The 21073-nt window shown below is 40.1% G+C and overlaps 1 protein-coding gene across 2 annotated transcripts in view; it reads left to right on the top strand.

Annotated features, from left to right (window-relative positions):
• Positions 1 to 21073, top strand: part of CRYBG3 (crystallin beta-gamma domain containing 3) — a 94809-nt gene that overhangs the window by 71245 nt on the left and 2491 nt on the right. For both annotated transcript variants that reach the window (XM_048071606.2, XM_048071607.2), the window contains 6 exons: positions 3269 to 3378; positions 3927 to 4053; positions 13121 to 13260; positions 16647 to 16770; positions 19227 to 19385; positions 19960 to 20119. In XM_048071606.2, the coding sequence (XP_047927563.2) occupies positions 3269 to 3378; positions 3927 to 4053; positions 13121 to 13260; positions 16647 to 16770; positions 19227 to 19385; positions 19960 to 20119 (820 nt within the window). The remainder of the gene's footprint in view (positions 1 to 3268; positions 3379 to 3926; positions 4054 to 13120; positions 13261 to 16646; positions 16771 to 19226; positions 19386 to 19959; positions 20120 to 21073) is intronic.

Genomic DNA, 21073 nt, shown 5'->3' with positions numbered 1-21073 from the left:
CTTACAAGGTTGTGTTCCATTAACATACCTTTGGTGGTATCTTTCCATTAACATACCTTTGTGGTATCTTTCTATGTCTAAAACCTGCTCTGAATGTTTGTGCTCATCACCAAGGATGGTCTGTGTCTCCCACAACGTTCTTCCCTGACAGGGCTCTCCTTCATTCCTGCATTTGTGGTTTGATTTCTTCTTTTCTGTCCTGGAGTGGGTTGCTAGCATGGGTTATCTAAGTTGTTATATTGCTCTCCTTATGACATGCTTTTAATTAAGCAAGTTTGGAAAACTTTATTTTGGGAAACATGACATTTTTGAAAAGAAAGAGACTCTAGAACTCAATGACAGTTTTAGAAAACTTAAGTATTTTGTCATGTGGACATAATTTTGTTCTCTCTTCCTTCAATGAGTATAATAGCCATACACACGTGGGAAGTGCATGCATTGTGTTACTTAGCAGGTTGACCACACCCTTCTTTTTCTCTAAGTACTTTAGTTCTACAGTTTTATGATAAACCTAGGACTACAGGAAATGTTTCCTGTCTGAAGACATAATCGGTGTATTATTTTAGTCTTAAACACTGGTTTCCTGCCAGACCTATTCATATGGCAGTTTGCGGCCAAATTCAAAGACTTGCAAGTACATTCACAGTAAGGCCTTGGTAAAGGATACTGGGTAAAGTAAGATAATGTAAGACTCAGATTAAACCAGTGGGATCCAAACAGTTGAAAATAATTTTCTCTCTGTCTTCAACTCTTCTACTTTTTCAGCATTTCCAAAAAAAGTATTCAAGTGCTTTAATGCAGTTTTGCAGACCTTTAAGATCAATTTAAACTTTCGAAGTCTCAGTAAATTGTATTTATTGTCTTCCTGATTTCCAGTGATGTATCAAAAAATCTGCATCTGTGTGTGTTTATACACAATCACCAAAAAATACTGGTCTGTACCAGATTATGCTTTGCCTGTTCTGTTCTCGAGTACCATTCTGAATCCCATTTTTAAAAGATGATATCCTGATTTATTACAATCCTGATTTTCATAGGATTCTGTCCTAAAACTGGGGATGGAAGAATGTCATTCATATCGCTACATTTCTTTTAGGAAGGGAAGTATTTTGAATAAATTTTTATAAGGAAACATTTAATAATAGTAAGTAAACTCAATAAGAAGAAGAAGTAATAGACAGTGTTTCAAATAAATATAAGCATTTTCCTATTCAAAGTTAATGAAATGTTTCCATGTATGCAACAGTCTCTTAGTTTGGAAATTCAAAGCATGGTGCGTATGAGCTGGCAAATCCTTAAGCATCCTAAGTATTTGACCCTTGAATAAGCTATACACCAGTTATTTTGAATGATTCTGTAAATATTCTCCCACCTTTAATAACCATATGTCTGAGTTAAGGGAACTGTGTTCACTGTCTAAGAGAGAGTGTCTTTTTCCACATTGGTTTTTAGTTGTTATACAGAAATGGAAAAACAACTAAATTTTCTTTAATCTTTCAGTAACTGCCCTGACCTTTTACTCCTGCCAGGCTCCGTAATAAACGAAGTACATATGATGCAAGAATGACTGAAATTATCAATTCTAAAAAGCCAATCATTTTATTTTTTAAAAAGAAAACTTTGTTTCGTCCAGCAAGAACAAAGCCTCTTTCATTAACAGTTGACTTCAACAATTTAGGAAACAGAGGGAACTGCAGTGATAACTTGTTTGAATTTCCAGCGTGCTGTTGACTTTTTAGGAAGCAAAGCCTTATAAAGTGACATCAAATCCTGATAGCTGCCGTTTGATAATAATTGCAGATATGCAGTGTTGTCACTGAGGAGTTGGTACTTCATCTTAGCTTTTGTGAACTGAAGACCATCATTCATGACTAGATGTATTCTGTATAAAAAGGAGTCACAGATCTTTTTTTAAAGTGTTGCATAACATCTGGCCTATGAAAGAAGGACTGTGTGTGCATATATTCCTTTATAAAAGACTTTAAGATAAGTGCATAGAAAATAGTACGTAGTTACAGCTTAAATAAATGCTCTGGGATATTGCAGTGCAATTATGTTTACAGAAGAAAATAGTTATACTTTAGCCATCATATTGTAGCTGATCTGTTTTCTTCAATTTTTAGTTCTATCATGCAAGGCTAGGTTAAACCTTTCTTGTGTTTTGTTTTTTTTTTTCTTTTTTTCTTTTTTTCTTTTTTTTTTTCCAGCAAGAAACATATTCATTTCTTTTAAAAACATAGTCTGAACTTTTCCATAAAATCATTTGCTAATTCTTGTGTTTGGCCTTCTCTCTCAGTACTGGCAAGAGCATTTGAGTTCTTTTCTTTGGCAGGAAGCTAGGCCAATTTGGGGCATAAAGGGGGAATTAGCTCTTGCAACAGCCATAGTGTTTTTCTTCCATTACAGAATATGAGCTGTTCTCTTGATAAAGTTAAATTTTGCGTTCTTTTTCAGCCTCTCTTTCAGGCTTTAAAGTGAGATTCAGTTACACAGTGGTAATCCAACGGTACAGAATTCTAAGTGACTTTCACTATAAGTCATAGGCTATATTATACTACTTTTTTAATTATCATTATTTTAATGTTTTTTTTTTTAACTGCAGTACTTTCTACCTTATCGTTTTTCAGAGTGAATTGAACACATCTTATTGTGGGGTATTGCTCAATGTTGCTGGAAGTTCTTCTTTGTGACATGTAAAACTATCTTAGGTGAACTTCATATATTGATGGTGCATCTACCAAGCTGCACCCACTCGTCCCCAGAAATTCTCCTGCTGGTTCTTGAACAAGAAATTACTGCGAATCACTGGTCACAGAAGATTTCAAGGCACTTAGTCAATAGTAGCCTTGTATCTTTTGACCTATTCTTTCCTTTCCTGTTTTGAACCCTGTATTACTGAGAGTTATCTGCAGTTCAAGGGTACTTCAGATGGAAGATAACACCCTTCAGTCCTAGCCTTCTCTCTTCTCTGGGTCTTCTCCTACTGCATTTGAACTTACGTTTGATACCTCTGCATTAACATCACCGTAACAGTGTTAACATCATTAGCATCAGCTTTCTAAACCAGGCACAGAGATGATAAAAACACAGTATTTCTAATGAAGAAAGCAGCTATGGAAATGTAAAAGTTTCCCTAAGAATTCATTCTATTTATTGTATCTTTGTGAATTAAATGGATACATAAGACCACAGCTATCTTTGTTTACATTAACGGTAATGAGTTTGTTTCCCTTCTAGTCATTGGCTTTATTTTGTTTTGTTCTTGTAGCTCAAAGCTTTCAGTAATACACATTTCCAAGGAGCATGCATAGATTTCACAGCAGAAGTTTCTGATTTCACATCATTCATACCATGTTCTTTTAAGGTTCTTCGGGGATGGTAAGTCTGTTGTTTTACATGCCACCACTTTAAGTAATATGATTTTTTTTTCCTACCATGACTTTATTTCAGATCATCAGAAGTGCATAACTCTCAAATTTCAAATTGTCAAAAGTGCGTAACACACTCCGATCATATTCCATCACGTCTTAGACCCTTTGTCTTGCAATGTAGCTCAGTAAGTGTCGTCCTGCCATTGATTTGGGAAGTATGCCTTTTGCTTTCCCTGTGGCAAGTTGACAGTTACTGTGACTTTTTTTTAACTCCCATTAGCATTTATTCCAGACTTTAAGAACTTCCGTGCAGGAGAGGTATCTGCATTCCATTAGCATTGTTTGAGTCTGAAATTTCTATACCACGATTTGTTTTTGCTGCTTTGGTTGCTTTGTCACATAGCCTTTCAAGCCACCTTCATTCAAAGCTTAACAAGAACAAACAAATTTTTTTAATTCCTCACTTCCTTAGCAAATATTAAATCTTGAAAAAACTTACTGTTAATAAGCAGCTAGAGGTGCTAATCTTTTTTTTTTGCTACATTATTCTTACAGTTGGCTCCTGTATTACCAAGGGGAAATTGCTGACAATCACTGTGTGCTGGAAGAAGGCCTCTACGTTGACCTCACTTCCTGTGGCTGCCCAACTGCTACAATCAAATCCCTCAAGCCTATTGAATACGTAAGGACGTTATTGAAAATAATAATGCTTTGGAACTCTTCTCCTAGTCAGATGTCTAAAGCAAGTGCTTGTGTTAAACAAACTCCCACTCAGGGAAAAGAATGAAGTTTGTTTTCTTGGCTTATGGGATTTGGGGGTTTGGAACAAGTCAGGCTGTGTGCACACATGCACGCATTCACTTGTAGGCACACACTCTTGGATGCTTGTGTGTTCTGGGATGAAAGTTGCTGTCATTCATACAAGTTGCATTGTTTGGTGTTTTTCTGACTGAATTTTGTAATGCAGCTCAGCAAGCTTAGTACACAGTGAGATGTTACTTCTTGACATGCTGTCTAAGCATATGGGGCTGCTTTTATTAGGCCTACAGCCAAGGTTCAGTCTTAAAGCAAAGTACACACAAGATATGAAAACTGACATTACATGTTAGCATATACTTGCCATTATTCTGTTTAATTTACTAACTGTTCTTCAGATTTTTTATTTTTTTTTAAAAAGGGTTTTATCTCCTAATGGCATCTCGAATTAGGGGTCAGTAAGTAAAGTGGTATAATATACCACATGTGGCCTGTGATTTGTGTATGACACGTCAGATAGTCCAGTCCAAAGCTCAGTTCTGGCCATCCTCTTTCTTAGCGACTCCTGATACACAAGGCAAGTACTTATTACACATGCACACAGTTTTCTTGTGACCTTCAGGTCACGTTGGTTGTACTACCCAAACAAAAATCTTGAAGTCAAGTGACCAATTGTAGCAGTAAGCTGAGATACAAGGTCCTTTATGGCCAGGAGATTGAACAGGAATGTATCCAGTACAAGATAGATTTAGCTTTTTTAGGTCTTGCTGTAATTCTGCCCATAGGACATATGCCTCTGGAATCTTGTTGTCATGTCTGTGCCTTTGTCCCATCTCTCAGTATGCTCCTATGCAAGAGCACAAAAGATAAGCTGGCCATAATGCTGTCACTGAAAGAGAAGCAAATACCTGCTCCGCCCACTGCTCTCCAGCACTGACCAACTTCACCAAGAGTCTTCCTCTTTCCCTGATCAATGAGTACAAACTCGGTCCATGCGGCACGGTGCCCTTTTCTGTAGCTTTTATGTAAGTAGGATGTAAAGATTACTCAATACTTGAAGTAAACTGTGAATTTAAGTCCTTTTTTCTGTTTGGTGCTTTTTTTAAAAAACCTGTTCACAAAAACCTTGGTGGGAAGGATGTAGAGCTCAAGGCTGAGAACTGGTCCTTTTGCTAGGTTACACAGATCAAGCTGCATTGACTTCAGTGGAGCTATAGCTTCCCACCTGCTGAGAGCCTGTTTTGCAGATTAAAGATCTCCCTTTCATGTTAGAGTTTTGTGTTCTGCTCTGTTAAATCAGAATGAAGTTTTGACATGAAATGATAGGTCCCATCCAAATTCTCCAAGGTGTAGTCTCACAGGGAAGTAAGCGGGCAGCTTGGCGTAGTAGAAAGTTACTGGCAGCCTTTGATTGTCAATGGCCAAGCCCTGGGAGAAGTATGCTTGGCAGGCCATGTGTGGGAAGCTTACACATATCTTCCTGTGCTTTGTGTGTAGCTTGCACCTCTAGTCCAGTTCCTTTCTTGCAAATCAGAGACCTTATGTTTCTCAAAGTCCAGGCATTTAACAGTGTAAAATGCTACTGAACCACACCTGCTTTACAAATAGAAATGCACTCATGGACCCCTAACACATTGTGTGTGCTAATGGTGCAGGACAGTGTTCAGAGGCATTGTTTAGCACAGACGTGATGTTAAGCACGCAGCAGTAGGTTTGGTCAGTGGTCAGAAACAGCCGTAGTTAATTCTGTGCATTGTCCGCCATGCACTGTTCTTGGAACAGAGCCCTTTTTATTACAAAATATTTCTGTTAGCTCATTCAAGAGAGCAGCAAGTGTATTCCCAAGTGGAATTGTTGTATAGCATTATTGAATTCTGCTGTAACATTGGAACCCCTTCCATTGTTTGGGTTTAAATACTAGCCCAATTTGAGACTTAAGGTGTGTATCTACGATTCTGTGAGCTCAATAGCTCAGACGTGTGAGGAGAATGCGTAACCCTAATGATAAGCCCTGAATGTTCTCCTTTAAGGGACGTACATTTACTGCAAGCGTAGCTGTTGGAAGGACTCTTAGACTGCAGGGGAGCCCGCATGAGGTTTCTGCCTCCCAGATGTCAACTAGAAATAGAGGCCCGTGGCATTGGCAGAGGAATTAAAAATGATGTCCTTACCAGTACAAAGGGCTCATAAGGTGAGATCCTGACTGGCTCTTGAGAGCAGTTCATGTCCATTGACTGGTTGGTCCAACTATGTATTTTAGAAGTAGATTGTTTCAACCCATCCTTTGGGGTAGGAGGACAGATGTGCTGGGTGAAATGGGGACAAGGGATCTGGGTATTCCCTTTATAATTTGCAAATTTGTAATGATAATTAACTATATGGTATGTTGATATTATGCAGCTGAATAAAGTTCCAACCTAGGGACTTTATCAGCAGTATGTGTGTAAAAATATTGGTTCCTTGTGTGGGACTAACTCCAAAGTATTTGTGAAACCTAGCAGTTAGCATAGGTCAGTGACACCTGCAGGGTGTGTGCAGCATGGCTGGGCATCCACAGAGACTTCTGCATCTGATTCTACATCAAGGTGCCCTTTCTATTTCCATCTGTTTGGGTAGCTAAACGGAGCATCTAGCACAAGGAAATGCCTTAAGTGTAACGTCTTGACTTTTTGCTTAAAACATGCAACAGTTTGAGAGGCCTTTTTAGATGTTGTCAGCTGCCACAAGATTCCTGAACTCTCCATTTTGGAAGGAGGGCTTGAGGACTGAAATTATTTATTTGTCATACTCCTTCACAGTATATAGCTTTATGAGCTGATGGGAAAACACTCCAAGATGTCAGTGGTATTTTTGTGACTGTATGAGGTAAGAGTAAAGCCTTAATCTATATGAAACAGGGTAATAACTTCTGCAAATCCTTGAATTTTTTTTCTTTAAATCAAACGAAGAAAGGAAAGGATTTGAATAAATAGTTTGTTCGCAGGAAAATGAGGTTTTGATGCAAGCAGAATATTTACAAATATAGCAAACAGTTCTAAATAGAAAAAAAAAAGGTATTTTCTTAGAAAAGTAAACTTTTGGATTTTTATTTTGAAAATTACCAGAAATATAGTTTGCTTGTTAAAGAGCTGAATTGCCTAACAAAATGAAAAACGTTATTCTAAATCACTGAGTTGGCCCAATTAAAATAGAAAAAAAAAAAACTTTCAGAGCAACACAAAATGAGTTTAACGAATTCGGATAGGAAAACAGGCTCAGACTAGTGATAGTCTGATTTCTTTACTGTGATAGTATTTTAGTTTGGCTAACTTTTGCTCTAACTTTTTGCTCTTGGAGGGATGCCTTATTGGTTCTTTCCTGAAAAACTGAGCTCTTATATAAATATGGCATGCTGGCCCCAGCCCTTCCCACACACAGTCCCCCATTTCTCATGAAATTCAAATTGACATGGTTCCACCTTGGTTATATCCTCTTTTGTGCACTAGCATCATAGAGGAAGTAAGTACACCTTTGAGAACAATTTCCTCTACCATTTGTTCAGGAAATAGCAAAGCAAAGTTACACAGGTTCATAAGGAGAGTGGGGAAAGCATTCCATAGTCCTAGGGCTGTGCTTCTTCAGTCATCAGTTTATTTTTTCTTTTTGTCGGGCTTGGACTGATTTTACTGACTGCAAACCAAAAGTGGTTTTGATATGCTCGAAACTGAACTGGGAAATTGGAATTTGCCTCCCTGTTCCTGACAGAGAGGAAGGCAAGAACTGTTTACAGTAGGCCAAGATGGGAAAGAGGTTCTTCTCTGAGGCATATAATACTCAAACTAAATATTTAGGAGGTCCTACCAGTTAGTTTTCTTCCCTGCTGTTCCATTTTGCTCAGACTGTTCTGTTTTGTCCTTCTGGGAGTTTTGTGTTGTTTTGGGTTTTTTTTTTGGCTTTTTTATTTTGGTTTGTTTGTTTTTAACAGTATAGGTTAATAAGAAGTTATACAGAAGAAACAAACCACTTCTGTAGCTTGATAATGAAAAAAACAATATCCTTTATTTTCAATATTCTATGAAGAAAAACAGTTACAGTACCCATGTATTAATCTAGATTATAAGGTAAATAATACGTTACAAGGCCTCATTTCTTCAGAAAAGGCTTGCTTCTGAAAAGTCCAGAGTCTTTTTCATGTACTATTTTATAATGGGGAAAAAAGTGCTGAAAGGCCTATCTCACTGTAACGCATTTCTTTAAGTGAACAGGCAGTTACTTCAAAAACCACTTGCAATAGGAGGATACATATCTATTTAGCAGCAGTAGGAACATTGGAATTCATGCAGTTTGCCTCTTATTGTCTCTTTTCATCTACAAAAGCAAAATCTTTTAAAGAAGTGCTCACTGATGAAATTTTCTGGATTTATTGTTGTTAGCCACTGTGCAGGCAGGTGAAAGCATAGCACAGGTTAAGGGTTGCTGCATTTACAGCAGAGGTGCAGGTTTCCATACCTCCGTCAACAAGGACTTGCCTCCTGTACTGCCATGAATTCAAGAAAAGGAAGCGTGGGCTCCAAGTGTGGGCTGCTCCCCTGGCACAGCAAGAAAGCGGGTGAAATCAGCTGGGACATTTATAGGGCTGTGGTTACTTATTGGGGCATTTGTCCAGTGTTTGTTGCTTGAAAAGTTTTGGGGATGGAGATGCTTACAGGATGTTCTTACAAAGTGGAGTTCAGCTTTAGTTCAGCCTTTTCTCAAGCATGTTATTTCGTTAAATTCCCCATAATATTTGATCTGGTGTTGTGTGGGTAACAGGGATTATGTTAACTTCATCCTTAAAGTTAAACCAGTCTCATAGCTTGTCAAACAGAATTCTAAATTTGTTTGCTAAAAACAAAAATGAGATGTGGGTTGTAGGTTGTGCAATGCCTTTTCTTTCTTTCTTTTTTTTTTTTCTGAGGCATTCCTTGTCCTTCCTCTGATCAATCACGATACTTCCCGTATTTCTATATTGCTTATCTTTAAGTTAAATACAGGTGTTAACTTATCTTCCCAGCATTCCTGTGAGGTAAATAATAAAATAAGATACAGAAAGCAATCAGTGTTTCCCAGGCCAGGTCATGAGTCATCTGATGTGGCTGGGGCTGGACCATGGGTGTTCCTGTCTTCCAGCACTGCATTCGTTTCCCTCAGCCAGGCGTCCTTCCCACACCGAGGGGAGTAGCCAGTCAGGCACAACTTCAGCAAAGACATTTGAACATAATAAGCTAGCCAAGACTGAAAAATAAAGATTTTTCCAAGGATGTTATAATACAGCTATTGAAGCTCCTCCAGTTAAGACTCTGGCAAAGGCTGTTTGCAGCAGGTCAGCAGGGCCGCAAATGGGGAAATGTCCCAACCCTTGTCATGACGGGCTTGCAGTCATGTTTTAGTCCTGTGGATTTCTTTCTTTGGCTTTAATGGGTTTTCACATTCAAATTCTCAAAATCTATGTTTGCCAAAAGTGCAAGAAAAGTATGTTATGGGGGTGAGCCCTTCTCAGCAGGATGATTAGTAATAATTTTGACAAAATTCATTATTAAAATTATCTGTATGTTATCTTTAACTAAAACTATAGTTGTTTTTATTATAAGCATGTGTGCAAATCCCCATGTGCACTTGGTTTTCAGCTGTAGCACCTTTTGGTTAACTTCTTTGTACCTCTACACTATTTTATTTCCATGAATCAGGCACCTAAGCCTTACACTGCAAGGAAAAGGCATTTGAAAGGAAGCTCACCTTGCGCTGATCTTTGTTTAGTATCAAATGCTTCAGGGCTGCTTTTGCAGTTTTTTTCTGAACTGCAAAAGTATAAAATTCTGTTCTGAATTGTGAAAAATTGTGGTGCACAGCTTCTCTCCATTAAGTGAAGGTGGAAGTCACGCAGGGGAAAGTCCGAGCTGAACTAAACGAAAGACTTTTACTGTGCTGATTTCAATGGCTTAACTTTAGCCTCTGAAATCACAGTGTGGGGAGGGAAGAAAGATTTGTCGTTTTCCTTGCACGATAGGGTGTATTAACCATAGATTACCACACCTGTTAAGTAAAGAATATCATTGTTCTTAAAAGCTCACAAGGGTGCTTCTACCTTGAAAATACTATGTAAATACAGCCTTCTTTAATCACTGTCCTCTTGAATATATTAAATATTTTCAAGTTTCTCCCTGAACACTGACACTGGCCTTAAAAACGGCAAAAACAAAACCTGCAAATCTATTGGTGTGGGTGTGAGCAAGGCAGTTAGCTCCTCAATACACAAAGATCAGATTAAATGAATTTCTTAGTGCTTTATCATTCTTGCAATTGGCAAGCTTTCCCCAAAGGATGTCATTTCAGGTATTTTCCTTGAAATAACTATGAAAGGAAGCCAAGGTAGTCCTAACCTAGACATGGGACTGAGTTGCCAGTTGTGAGTGAAAGTAGATGCCTTTAGCTCACCTTTCAAAATCAGGGACTGGAGTCCATCTAAGCTAGTGCCTTGCTGTGAGGTATCCCCTCTTGTATTCTCTGCCTGGTTGCCCTTCCTCTGGCCCTTGGAGATACACATTCTTCTGTGGTCCATCAGGACTGGGCCGTGGTGAAGTAAGCTGATCAGCTTGTCTATTGGTGATGGCTCTTCAGCCTGAAAATGGGTGAAAATGCACCACAGTGTCCTGCAAGGGAGGTGGCAAGGAAGATGTCTCTGTAGGAAGTGTAATAGCATAGCCTCAAAACCTTGTTTTTTACTGTTGATAGTTTCCATGGAGCTAAGAAAACAAAATCAGAGAAAAAAGCCAGGCCAAGTCACTGCTGCCAGCTGTTGGTGTAAAATGGTATATATAAAGTGAGTAATCAGCTCGTTGCTCTATATTTGGTTATGGAAATATGAGAGCTTCGGTGCTTGAGACAGCAGCATGTGGGTTTTTTTCTGTGCTTCACGTCTGCACCAAGACCAGTGAAGTCCTTTTAGGTCTCACTGGAAAGGGTGATATCAGTCCTTGTGATCAGCTGTCTGTGTGTGTGTCTTAGATGTGATGTCTGCTGCGTACTGACAGACTGGGACTCTGAAAAACCTGACGGCTTTTGCAGGCCCATCAAAGTTTAAACAGGTCTCAACCGTGTGAGACCTGTAGTCATTTTAATTGACTCCACCTGTTTGCTGTTCAGATGCTTGGTTTATAAATGGATCTGCTGGATCAGATGACTGGTTCATCTAGCACAGTATCCCAGTCTCTAATGTAATGGAAAAAAGCAAGATAAATGTCAGACTTCGGTAGCAGTGTCTAGCAGCAAGGATGCCAAATGGTGTTTCCCATGCCTTCTGGTGCACCTGTGAAAATTCTCCCTTTTGGACCTGTTCTGGACACGGCTTCTGGTCTCCACTCAGGTGAAAGCTGGAGCCAAGTGAGTAGGCTTCTTGCAGACTGGAGCGCGGTGGTAGCACCTTGCTCAGCAAAGCGAACCAAGAAGTAGCTGCCTGCACTAGATCTGTTGGTCTAGATTGCAAAGTTAGCCTTTAAACACACGTCATAAATTTGACCCATTTGATATACCAGAAGGCATATGGGAAGAACAGGCATTTCAAAATAAAGACAATGATGGGTTTTAATCTCCTTCTGTTTTGTAGCATTAGTTTTGTAGGAGTGTAATAGGCTTTTAAAAAATCTCTGCAGGTGGATGATCCCAAACTCTTTAAAATGTCTCATCAAACTCCCAGTCCGTGGAGTGTAGCATGACTTATGTTGTCTCTGCAGTGGTCAGTGGAGGAAAGCAATTTTTCTGAGGCAGGATTTGAACAACCAGTTACATACCAAGTGCACTGAGTCAGTGCCAGTAAATTTGTAAGTGCTGAATCACAACTGAGCTCTTCAGAGATACTTCACTACAATACATGTGCCTCTTCAAACATGAAAGTTAGGTTCTCTTAATTACTCAGCACCTTCATCTACTATAATTCAAGATTTTGTTTCATTCATTCCACCTGGGGCCATACCTTTGCAGCAAAAGAAATTCTTCCTTTTGCACTGAGCTGGCTATCTCCAGTTAACATCTTCTAAGAACAAGGTGGCTTCCCTGGAGAGGCTGCTAATTGGAGCAGTTAGTCAGACCTATTCCCTCTTCCTTTGCCAGCTGCATCAAGATATAAATTGCAAGTGCTTACGATTTCAGCATTTTTCAGCTGTAAAATGCTGAAAAAACATACAAGTGTTCCTTGCACTAAGGCACAGACTTTTTATATTTAAATCTTTTCCCCCTCTGCTTTTCTGCTGATCTTACAGCTGTACCACAATTTTATGCAAACTGATCTTTTTATTTGCTTTCATAAGAAATCTCTCAGCTGTAGAGAAAGACAAAAGTGAAAAATGTCGCAATTCTAAACAAGATTGAAGCGGTTACTAATAATGTTAAGTTTTCATGGTTGTCAGAAGAAAAATAGAACTGTCTGTTAAAAACATTGAGAACTTTGTAGTTTTGATGCTTTGAGTCCTTTTCAATTTGCAGATCCCTAAGATTTTTTCAGTGAACAAACCACTGAATAGCTAATGTAAGTCTCGGGACAATAGACTTGTGTTTTGCCTCATTACTATAGAAGCAATCTGCAGATCACCCTGAAAACTACTACCATAACCTGTTCCAGCAGTAAATAAACTGGATTTTTGAAAAGCAATCAAGAGCCTGACAATACAGACCAGATCATAGAGAGTTTTTTCAAATGCAAACAGAGGCTCCTCTGCATCTCTATGTGACTCAGTCTCTGGCTTGTGTCAGTGGGGAACTACACTCTGATGACAAAGCCACTGATAAATCCAGTATGTTTCAGCTGTTTGTGCTTTGTTGGTAGATGCACTTTTTTTTTCTTTGCTGCTACATTTGCTGAGGGAGCATGATCTAAACCAAAAGCATGTAGAAATGAAATCAAAGTGGCAAAATGTGTGTACCATACTTAACGACTGAAGTTAACTATGAGTAAAATTCTGCTTTTTTCACCCTCCCCCAAGGTTTTTGCTGAGCCCTCCATCAGTCTGTTTGCTCTGGAATGCTGCAAGGGCAGAGAGCTACACTTCACCAAACCCGTCAATTCCGTTTTGAATGAGGATCTTCATTTTTACACTCAGTCTGTATGGGTGAGAAGTGGATTGTGAGTATGGAAGAAATATTCTTGATATTGTAGGAACTAATACTGAGCATGTGTTTTCTCACAATTGCTGCCTTTTTTTCATAGGATGCATTTTACATTCTGTTATTTTAAGACATTTCAAAATCCTAAAACGTTGTTGAATGCTAGATTCACCTTTTGTACCAAGACCTGAAATGAACAAGAACTCTGGGCAGGGGATGCATTTTTCCCCTGTTAAGAACCATCCTTTTATCCCTATGCATAATGAACAATAGAGCCTGTTGTTCAAGCCAGGAGCCAAAAGTAGATCAGTTTTGATTCCTGACTCACAAGGACAGGTAAACTCAGTTTGCCTTTATTAACTGGTTGTAAAATACCTGCTGTAACTGAAGTGATTTAACATGAACCACCGCAGTGGTTCAGTGAAGCTTGACAAGCTGTTTAGCTGCCACAGAGTCAGCGACTTGTGAGAGAGGCTTGGGGCAGATCGGACAGCTGGAGCAGTAATTTGCTTCTGTTGTTAGTTTACCCCCCCCCCCCCCCCCCCCCCCCATGACTGATTAAACACCCAGCCTCTTCTGTGAAAACCATCTTGCATCTGCGGAAGTGACCTTCCAACCTTTCCCTTCTCCCCATTTCACCTTCTGGAGAAGCTCCCAAGTATTCTGTCTTGGCCAAGTTTCAGGCCTGGACTTCGACAGCAGGAACAAAGAACTTGCCGAGTCTTGCAACTGGGGCCGACTGGAAACTGCTGTTCTTCAAATGTGACACACGCTTCCTGCGTTCATTTTTAACCTTCTTCCCACCTCTCATGGCATTCACATACACAAGGCTGTAATTGTCTTCAGAGGTCTTATGGGATGACACAAAATCATGCAAAATTTGAACTAATTAGGCAAGGAATTCATGTAGACTGTTTGTTCACTGCTTACATACACCTCTGTTGTGATTCTTGCGATGAATTTTGCAAACTCATTGAGTCTGTTACCATGTAGAAGTTAAAACCTGTCTATAGATATGTGCTAACACTGCTGCATGCTCCTCTGATTCTTAGAGGTTGGTACAAAGCCTAAGCCTAACCTAGCTGATGCTCCAGAGCACTGCGTGTGGACTGTTTTCTTTCAGACATTTCACACAAGCTTTTTCTTGAAACGTTGGCTAAGAATTGACCCTCCTTTTCTGTAAGAACAGTCACCAGCTATTGACTGTAGCAGTGGGCCCATTTCACTTTTACCACAGAGCTTTGTCAATTTACTATGCATTCTAGTCCCTAGCATCTATGCCGCTTCAGTCCTGAGCCCATTATGAAAATACATAGAGTGAGTGATCATCTGCTGCTGTTGTCTTTAGGTGCCCCAAATGGCAGTGGCAAGCAGCTGCAGTTTAAGACTGAGAACAGCATTCATGTTCCACATTGATCTGTGATGCTAGTTTGGAGGAGGAAAGTCTGTTGCTGAGAGTAACACCTGACTTATTTCAGGTGGGAAATACCTCTATAGAGGTGTTACACTCTGAAGTGCTTCCTGTGGGGTAGTATCTCTCTGTGAGCTTTTTCTGCCATCTCATCAGGTGTGTGGCTGTAAAGGAAGGGTGAGGGCTTCAGGACCACATAGTAGAAAAGCACGGGAGAGTAATTGCAAGGTTCCAGCCCCTTCCCCACCTTCCTGTTTGTTCCTGAGCATCCCAGCTGGGTTAGCTGGTTCCTGTCTCTGTGAAGAGTCAGGGCAGAATGAAAAGGTGCTTGGCTGGGCTTTCTCTGAGTTGCTCACGGTGTTCCCCAGGAAACAGACCTCCACAGTCTGTTCTCATCCTACACTGCAAATAGATAGCTTAAAGACCAAGGGTGTGACAGGTGATTGTGGGAGACTTCCAGTCCTAGAGTGTTGGTTTGCCTTATCTGTAACCAAGAGTTCAGGAGGCAGATTAAGAGGGTGTTTGGGCTCCTTGCCCTGAAGCCTACTGTCAGCTTTAAACAAATGACAGAGTAAGATTTATGTCTGTGCGATGGCATCTTGCTCCTGTGCTGAGGTATGAGGATCCTTCCCGAGCCAACTGAACACCTCAGTGAGAAATGACACAAGCCTAGGTTGTGGTTTGCTGAAAAGGGCTGGGGACCGAGGTGCTCCAGGGTCTGAGAAAGACGGAATAGTGGGGGCTTGCTGGTCCACGTGAGAGCCCAGATAAGTTTTGTCAGTGTCAGCAAATACCAGCATAAACATATGCTTTGACAACAGAAACTGATTTCGAATGAGACTGTTCAATATCCCAAGAAAAACATTAACAGTGAATTTTCAGTGACTTTACAGGAAGTATCACAAGAAAAAAGTCAGAAATATGTTAGAAGTACAAGGAACGCCTAGTGGTTGTCAAGCTGCTCTGAATACCTGTTATTCAGGAGGTATGTGACTTAATTTGAAGAAACAGTGGTAAGGTCTCACTAAGGGACAGATCACTGTTGGATGATTCCTCCATGGAGGCTCAGCCTCCTAAAAAGCTGGCTGGCTGCTCCTCCAAGTTATGCGCAATGGGGAAAGTAAATTACAGGTGCTGTGAGCACTGTTTGTGGATGTTCTCTCACTGACTTAAAACAAACAAAGAGTGCAGCCATCCCTCAAGTTCTTGGCAGCTGACCTGTAGAACAGGTAACTGGGGAAACCAGTATTTGCTTTGTGTTCCAATGAGTTAATGAGTCAAACATTTAGGTTCACTGTCTGCACAACAATGTCCTATTGATTCAAACAAAACTGATCTATAATCCTGAGGCTGCCTTTGTAAGCAGCAACACACTAACTACTGAGCAGATGTCCGGATAAAAAGGATCTGTATGTGCTGGCACTTTAACTCTGTTAAATGTTTTGGCCATGTTCACATGCAGATATGTTCACTATAGTACAGTCTGCTACAGCAATTTATGGGTTTTGGAGTAAATATTTTTTATGTATTTTTATATTCCAGACAAGTGGATTTTTTTTATAGTTTTAGTTATTATAAAAGAAAACACTGATCAAAATCCTCTCATAATTATTATGTACAACCATGCAATGCTGCTAGTACTGTTGTCTTGACGTGTGGCTTCCCGGTTTCCTAATGCACGCCCACTGCAACCTGTAGTAATCCCATCTAGGTTCTCAAATTTGAGATTCTCAAATTTGTGGGAGAAGCTTGGGGAAGAAGGGAGAAGCCTACAAGTCTGAGGTAAGCAAACAGCAAACATGTCTTAATTTAGACAGAAAACAGCTAAACCATTAAAACAGATGCTATTCTGGGGCATGGTAATGCAGCTTTGCTAGTGTCCCTGCTGTGGGGAGGTCTGGGGGCTTTCAAGAGCACAGTCCTGAACATAAGCCCCTAGTTTAGTTTTGTTATAGTTAACATGTAGTCTTTCACGTTCTGTTTTCTGTATCCAGGTGGATTGCATATGAAGGATGTAATTTTTTAGGAAAGCAGATTCTGCTGGAGCCCAGTGAAATTTCCAACTGGCGTGAATACAGTGGCTGGAAAGTCATCGGCTCCCTTCGTCCTGTGAAGCAGGTACTGTAAGACTGTATAGGGACTTGTGCACCTGGGCAGGGGCAATCCCAAGCACAAATACAAGCTGGGTGGAGAATGAGAGTGAGAGCAGCCCTGATGGGAAGGACCTGGGGGTGTTGGTTGATGAGAAGCTCAACATGAGCTGGCAATGTGCACTTGCAGCCCAGAAAGCCAACCGTGTCCTGGGCTGCATCAAAAGAAGCCTGACCAGCAGGGCAAGGGAGGTGATTACACCCCTCTGCTCTGCTCTTGTGAGACCCCACCTGGAGCCCTGTGTTCGGCTCTGGGGCCCCCAACATAAAGGGGGGTTGGAATTGAATAATCCTTAAGGGACCCTTCCAACCCAAACCATGCTGTGATTCTATGACTTTGATGGGGGTTAGTGCGAAAGTATCAGTTGTACCACTGAGTATAATGCTGCACATCGTACTCCTTAAATCAGGCCAAATGATGACAGCCAAAAGGACATACCAGAAGATTACTGTAGCAGAAAATTCCTCCACTGGCAGTTACTGAGATCTATATTAGGTTCCTAAAGGAAAATAATTCCTTGTTTCTTGGAGTCAAATTTTGCTTTTCTGAACGGCTCATTAGCATGTTCTCTAGATATGCTATTTTTACATTTTTGTAATATAAAAATATAAACATATAATGAGAAAACCAATTCTATATTGGCTTGTTTTATAATTAACATTAATGGAAGCAAGAACAAGTTTGCTGTAGCCCGAATTTCCAAAAGAAGCAAAGTTTATGCAGTCCCACCAAGGTTCTCCATCCTTACTGCACACCCAAGCAATGCCAATTTCTAATTCTGACCCTTCACCTTTCCGAGGGGTGTCAGGTAATCAGGGACACAGATGAGCTCTAAAACAGCCAAAGCACATGCTGCTGTGTGCCCAGCCGCACATAGCTGTGGGAGCACTGTGTCCTGGAAGACAGGGAAAGGGAGAGTGGAAGGGAATGTGAGCAGTAACTCCACAGAAGAGTTTTCGGTAGCTCTGCTGCTCACAGAATAACTTGTCTCCACTTCATGACGAATGCTGCTTTATTTTTAAATAATAGATTCAACTGGGGAGATGTTACAGTGAAAAACACGATCATCTTTACCGTTAGTTATGCATTATATGCTTCCCCACTGGAAAAGGAAAGAAATTTTAACAAAAATGATTTGTTAGTCTAGGAAGTTGACAGTTCCCTGGAATTCCTTGGAAGTGGTAACTACCAAAGGATCCCATTTTGGCTCTGTTTTTGCAAATAACAATAAAATAATTTGTGCTCATCTTAAAAACAGAATTCTCTCTTCAGACACTAATCTTAAGAGCTTTTGTATTCAGTAGCATCCTTTTTTATATTGCAACAGTGAGCAATGTTATAAGTAGTACCTCAGGTATTTTGCTGGGGTTTTTGGCATTTGGAGTTTGTATGCTGCTTTTTGTTTTTGTTTTTATTTTAAATCCTGCAGACAAGGCTTCCTTGAGTTTGTGCACTCTGCTGGTCATGCTTGACACTTCTGTGGGAATATGTTAGGTTTTCTTTTTTTTAGACTGGAATACTACTACAAACTTGTTACCACTTTGTATTTCCTCCTCCTTTCTGTGTCAAGTCTGCTGGTGTAATAGGTACTGCAAGAAAAGCTAAACACCTGAAACTAATGCAAGATGAGACCCAACAGTTTTGCTCAGTGACCTTCCAAATATGATCCCTTCCCTGTAAAGAATATACAATATATATATGAATACGTGGATGAATATGTTATATGAATTCATGGATGCTTGGTAGGATGGAGGCTTTATTGTCTCTTAATGTAGGGTTTGTTTTATTACAGAAAAAGGAGGTTCAAAGCTCTCAGAAGAATTTGGCATGTGGGGGGAGCTGCCCTTTATAGTTCCCTTTCCTTTATTTGCTCCAAAATCTGTGAATAATGGAGCAAAACCACAAATCCTGTAGTAGCCCTACAGAATCTCCTTATTTTTTGAGTAAGCTGAGTAAAAGAAGATGCCATTTGAGTACCCTCTTGTCTGTGTATGTTCAAAAGCAATGGTGAAACTTCTCAGTTAATATTCCAGTTAATGGTGTTGAAGTTGCTGGATAGGTGACTCAGCAAGTTCTGTGTTCAGAGAGTAAAAAGCTTGTGCATTATACCCCATTTACTGGCCTTGGAGTGAATGAAATGTGAACTAAAGCTATTTGCATGTCACAGGAATTAGTTCTATAGACAGAAATACACTTAAATAAAAACTGCTATTGCTGCATGTAGCTGTCTGTCTGCATGTGAAAAACATTTAGTGTTGCCTTACATGCACATTCATTTCCACTAAAAGTATTTTACATAGTCATCTGGAACTGGGGAATGCAACATATACTTTAGAAAACTAATGTAGGATGGATGGGAGGCATTCTGGCATCAACTTTTTGAATCTGTGTGGTGTTAACTGTCTTCCTTCACACCATTTCAGCCAGCAGTGTACCTCAGAATCAAGAACCGAGCCCACGGTAAATACCTGACAGTTGCTGGAAGCCTAGCAGATATAAGAGCAACATCAGTGTGCGTGTCTCCATACAATGGCAAGAATACCCAGCTCTGGCACTACTGTCATGGACTCTTCAAATCCAAGGTGAGTTTCCAGATGCTGGAAGTGGGTTGTAACACCTGGATTTCTAAAAGAAACTAGCATTAACACCAGGATAGCTTTTGGCCTCTCCTAGGCACGTTGAACCAAAACTTCTATAACCTACATCTTCCTACTGTGTATAGACAGATGTACTCTGTCTGCTTTGGCAAATTGGACAATATCTGTCTAATGGCACTGATGTTCTTGTAAGTAGGAATCTGTTTTTTGTCTAAAGTCTCACATTTAAGAACATTTATTATCTCTAAATAGTTAGGAATTTCTCTGGAAAGGAATACACAAAGAAAGGCTGTGTTTTTGTATTAATGCTGCCCTTGATGGTCTGTTTTTAATATAAAAAAAACTGTTGACTTAACATAAGAAATAACTAAAGTAACAAAGACCACCTTCTGTGATTGGGCAACTAGTCAATTGTTGAATAATCTGTTCCTGGCTTACTCGCCTTACTTACCAACTATAGCATGATTACTGTAATATTTTCAGGGCCTGAAACAGAAGTAAGTCAGACACAAAACTGAAGCTTTGTGGCCTGGATCTCACTTTTCTTCTTGCTTCTTAGGCTAACAATGCCTGTCTGGATGTCATTGGTGGCAGAGACGTGCCTGGAGCCAAAGTCGCACTCTGGGCAGAACATGGGAAGGAAAGGCAAAAGTGGAGACTCAACGAGGATGGAACCATCAGTTCATACCTCAGCGACCAACTGGTGCTTGATATTAAAGGTATATAAAAAAACAAACAAACGAAATCAACCCTTACATGTTCTAAATGCATTTAGGATTGTGGCCAGTTGCAGTATTCCGGCTCCTTTGTACCTATGGTTAAATACTGTATCCTGTCTTGCTAGTTTTATGTTCAGTTGCTTGACAGTGTGACAAGTCTGGGGGGACCTTACTGTTTGATCCCAGAGGTTTACTTTTATCAAATCAGCTATTCTACTTCAGGGAATTCAGTAGCACTGATAGTAAGAAATGGCAGTTACAGAAGACACAACAGTGGTGGAAAAAACACCACCACAGAATAGGTGTGCCTAAAAGAGAAAAGTGCTTGCTCCTAATGTTTTCAAGCTGGTGAGAATTCTCATCGCTAACGTCCAAGTCGTACTGACCCATCATGGTAGAACAACCTCACTGGAGACTGCCTGTTCCTCACGCACAACTCGTTCCAGCCCCGCTGCTGCTGCTAAAGATTTATCCCCAAGTAAAAGTGGTGGGACAGTGACCTTACAGTGTCTGGTTATAGGCTGGGGGCTCCATGATGCTGCCTTCTCAGATGGAAGAACTAAGTGAATTAACTGATGGCCTAACACCCCTGCAGGGTGTACAGACCAGGGTAATGGCACACCCCACATCTGAAGTTATCAACCTTTATAGTAAGTGTCCTGCTGGCCATTACAGATCTGACCTTTGCACCTCAGACTTGCTGATAATGAATTCTCAGCTCAGTGATTTTAAACTAATAGAGCATTTCTGGCTTCCATAAGTAAGGAGTTAAAGCACCATTATTAATTGATAAATAGTGACTACTAAGCGATTAGATGAGAAGTGAAATCCCAATTGGTAATACTGATAGCAATTCTTACAGTATCTGAAAGCTGTGCTGCCTAGATTACTGCACAATGTTGAAGGCTGGAGTGGGGAGATACCATTTGATCGCTTTTTAGAACACGCATTTCT

This window comes from Anser cygnoides, chromosome 1 (genome assembly GCF_040182565.1).
Source record: "Anser cygnoides isolate HZ-2024a breed goose chromosome 1, Taihu_goose_T2T_genome, whole genome shotgun sequence".
Lineage (NCBI taxonomy): Eukaryota > Metazoa > Chordata > Aves > Anseriformes > Anatidae > Anser > Anser cygnoides.
Note: the sequence above shows the minus strand (reverse complement) of the source record. Positions and strands in the feature narration are given on the sequence as shown.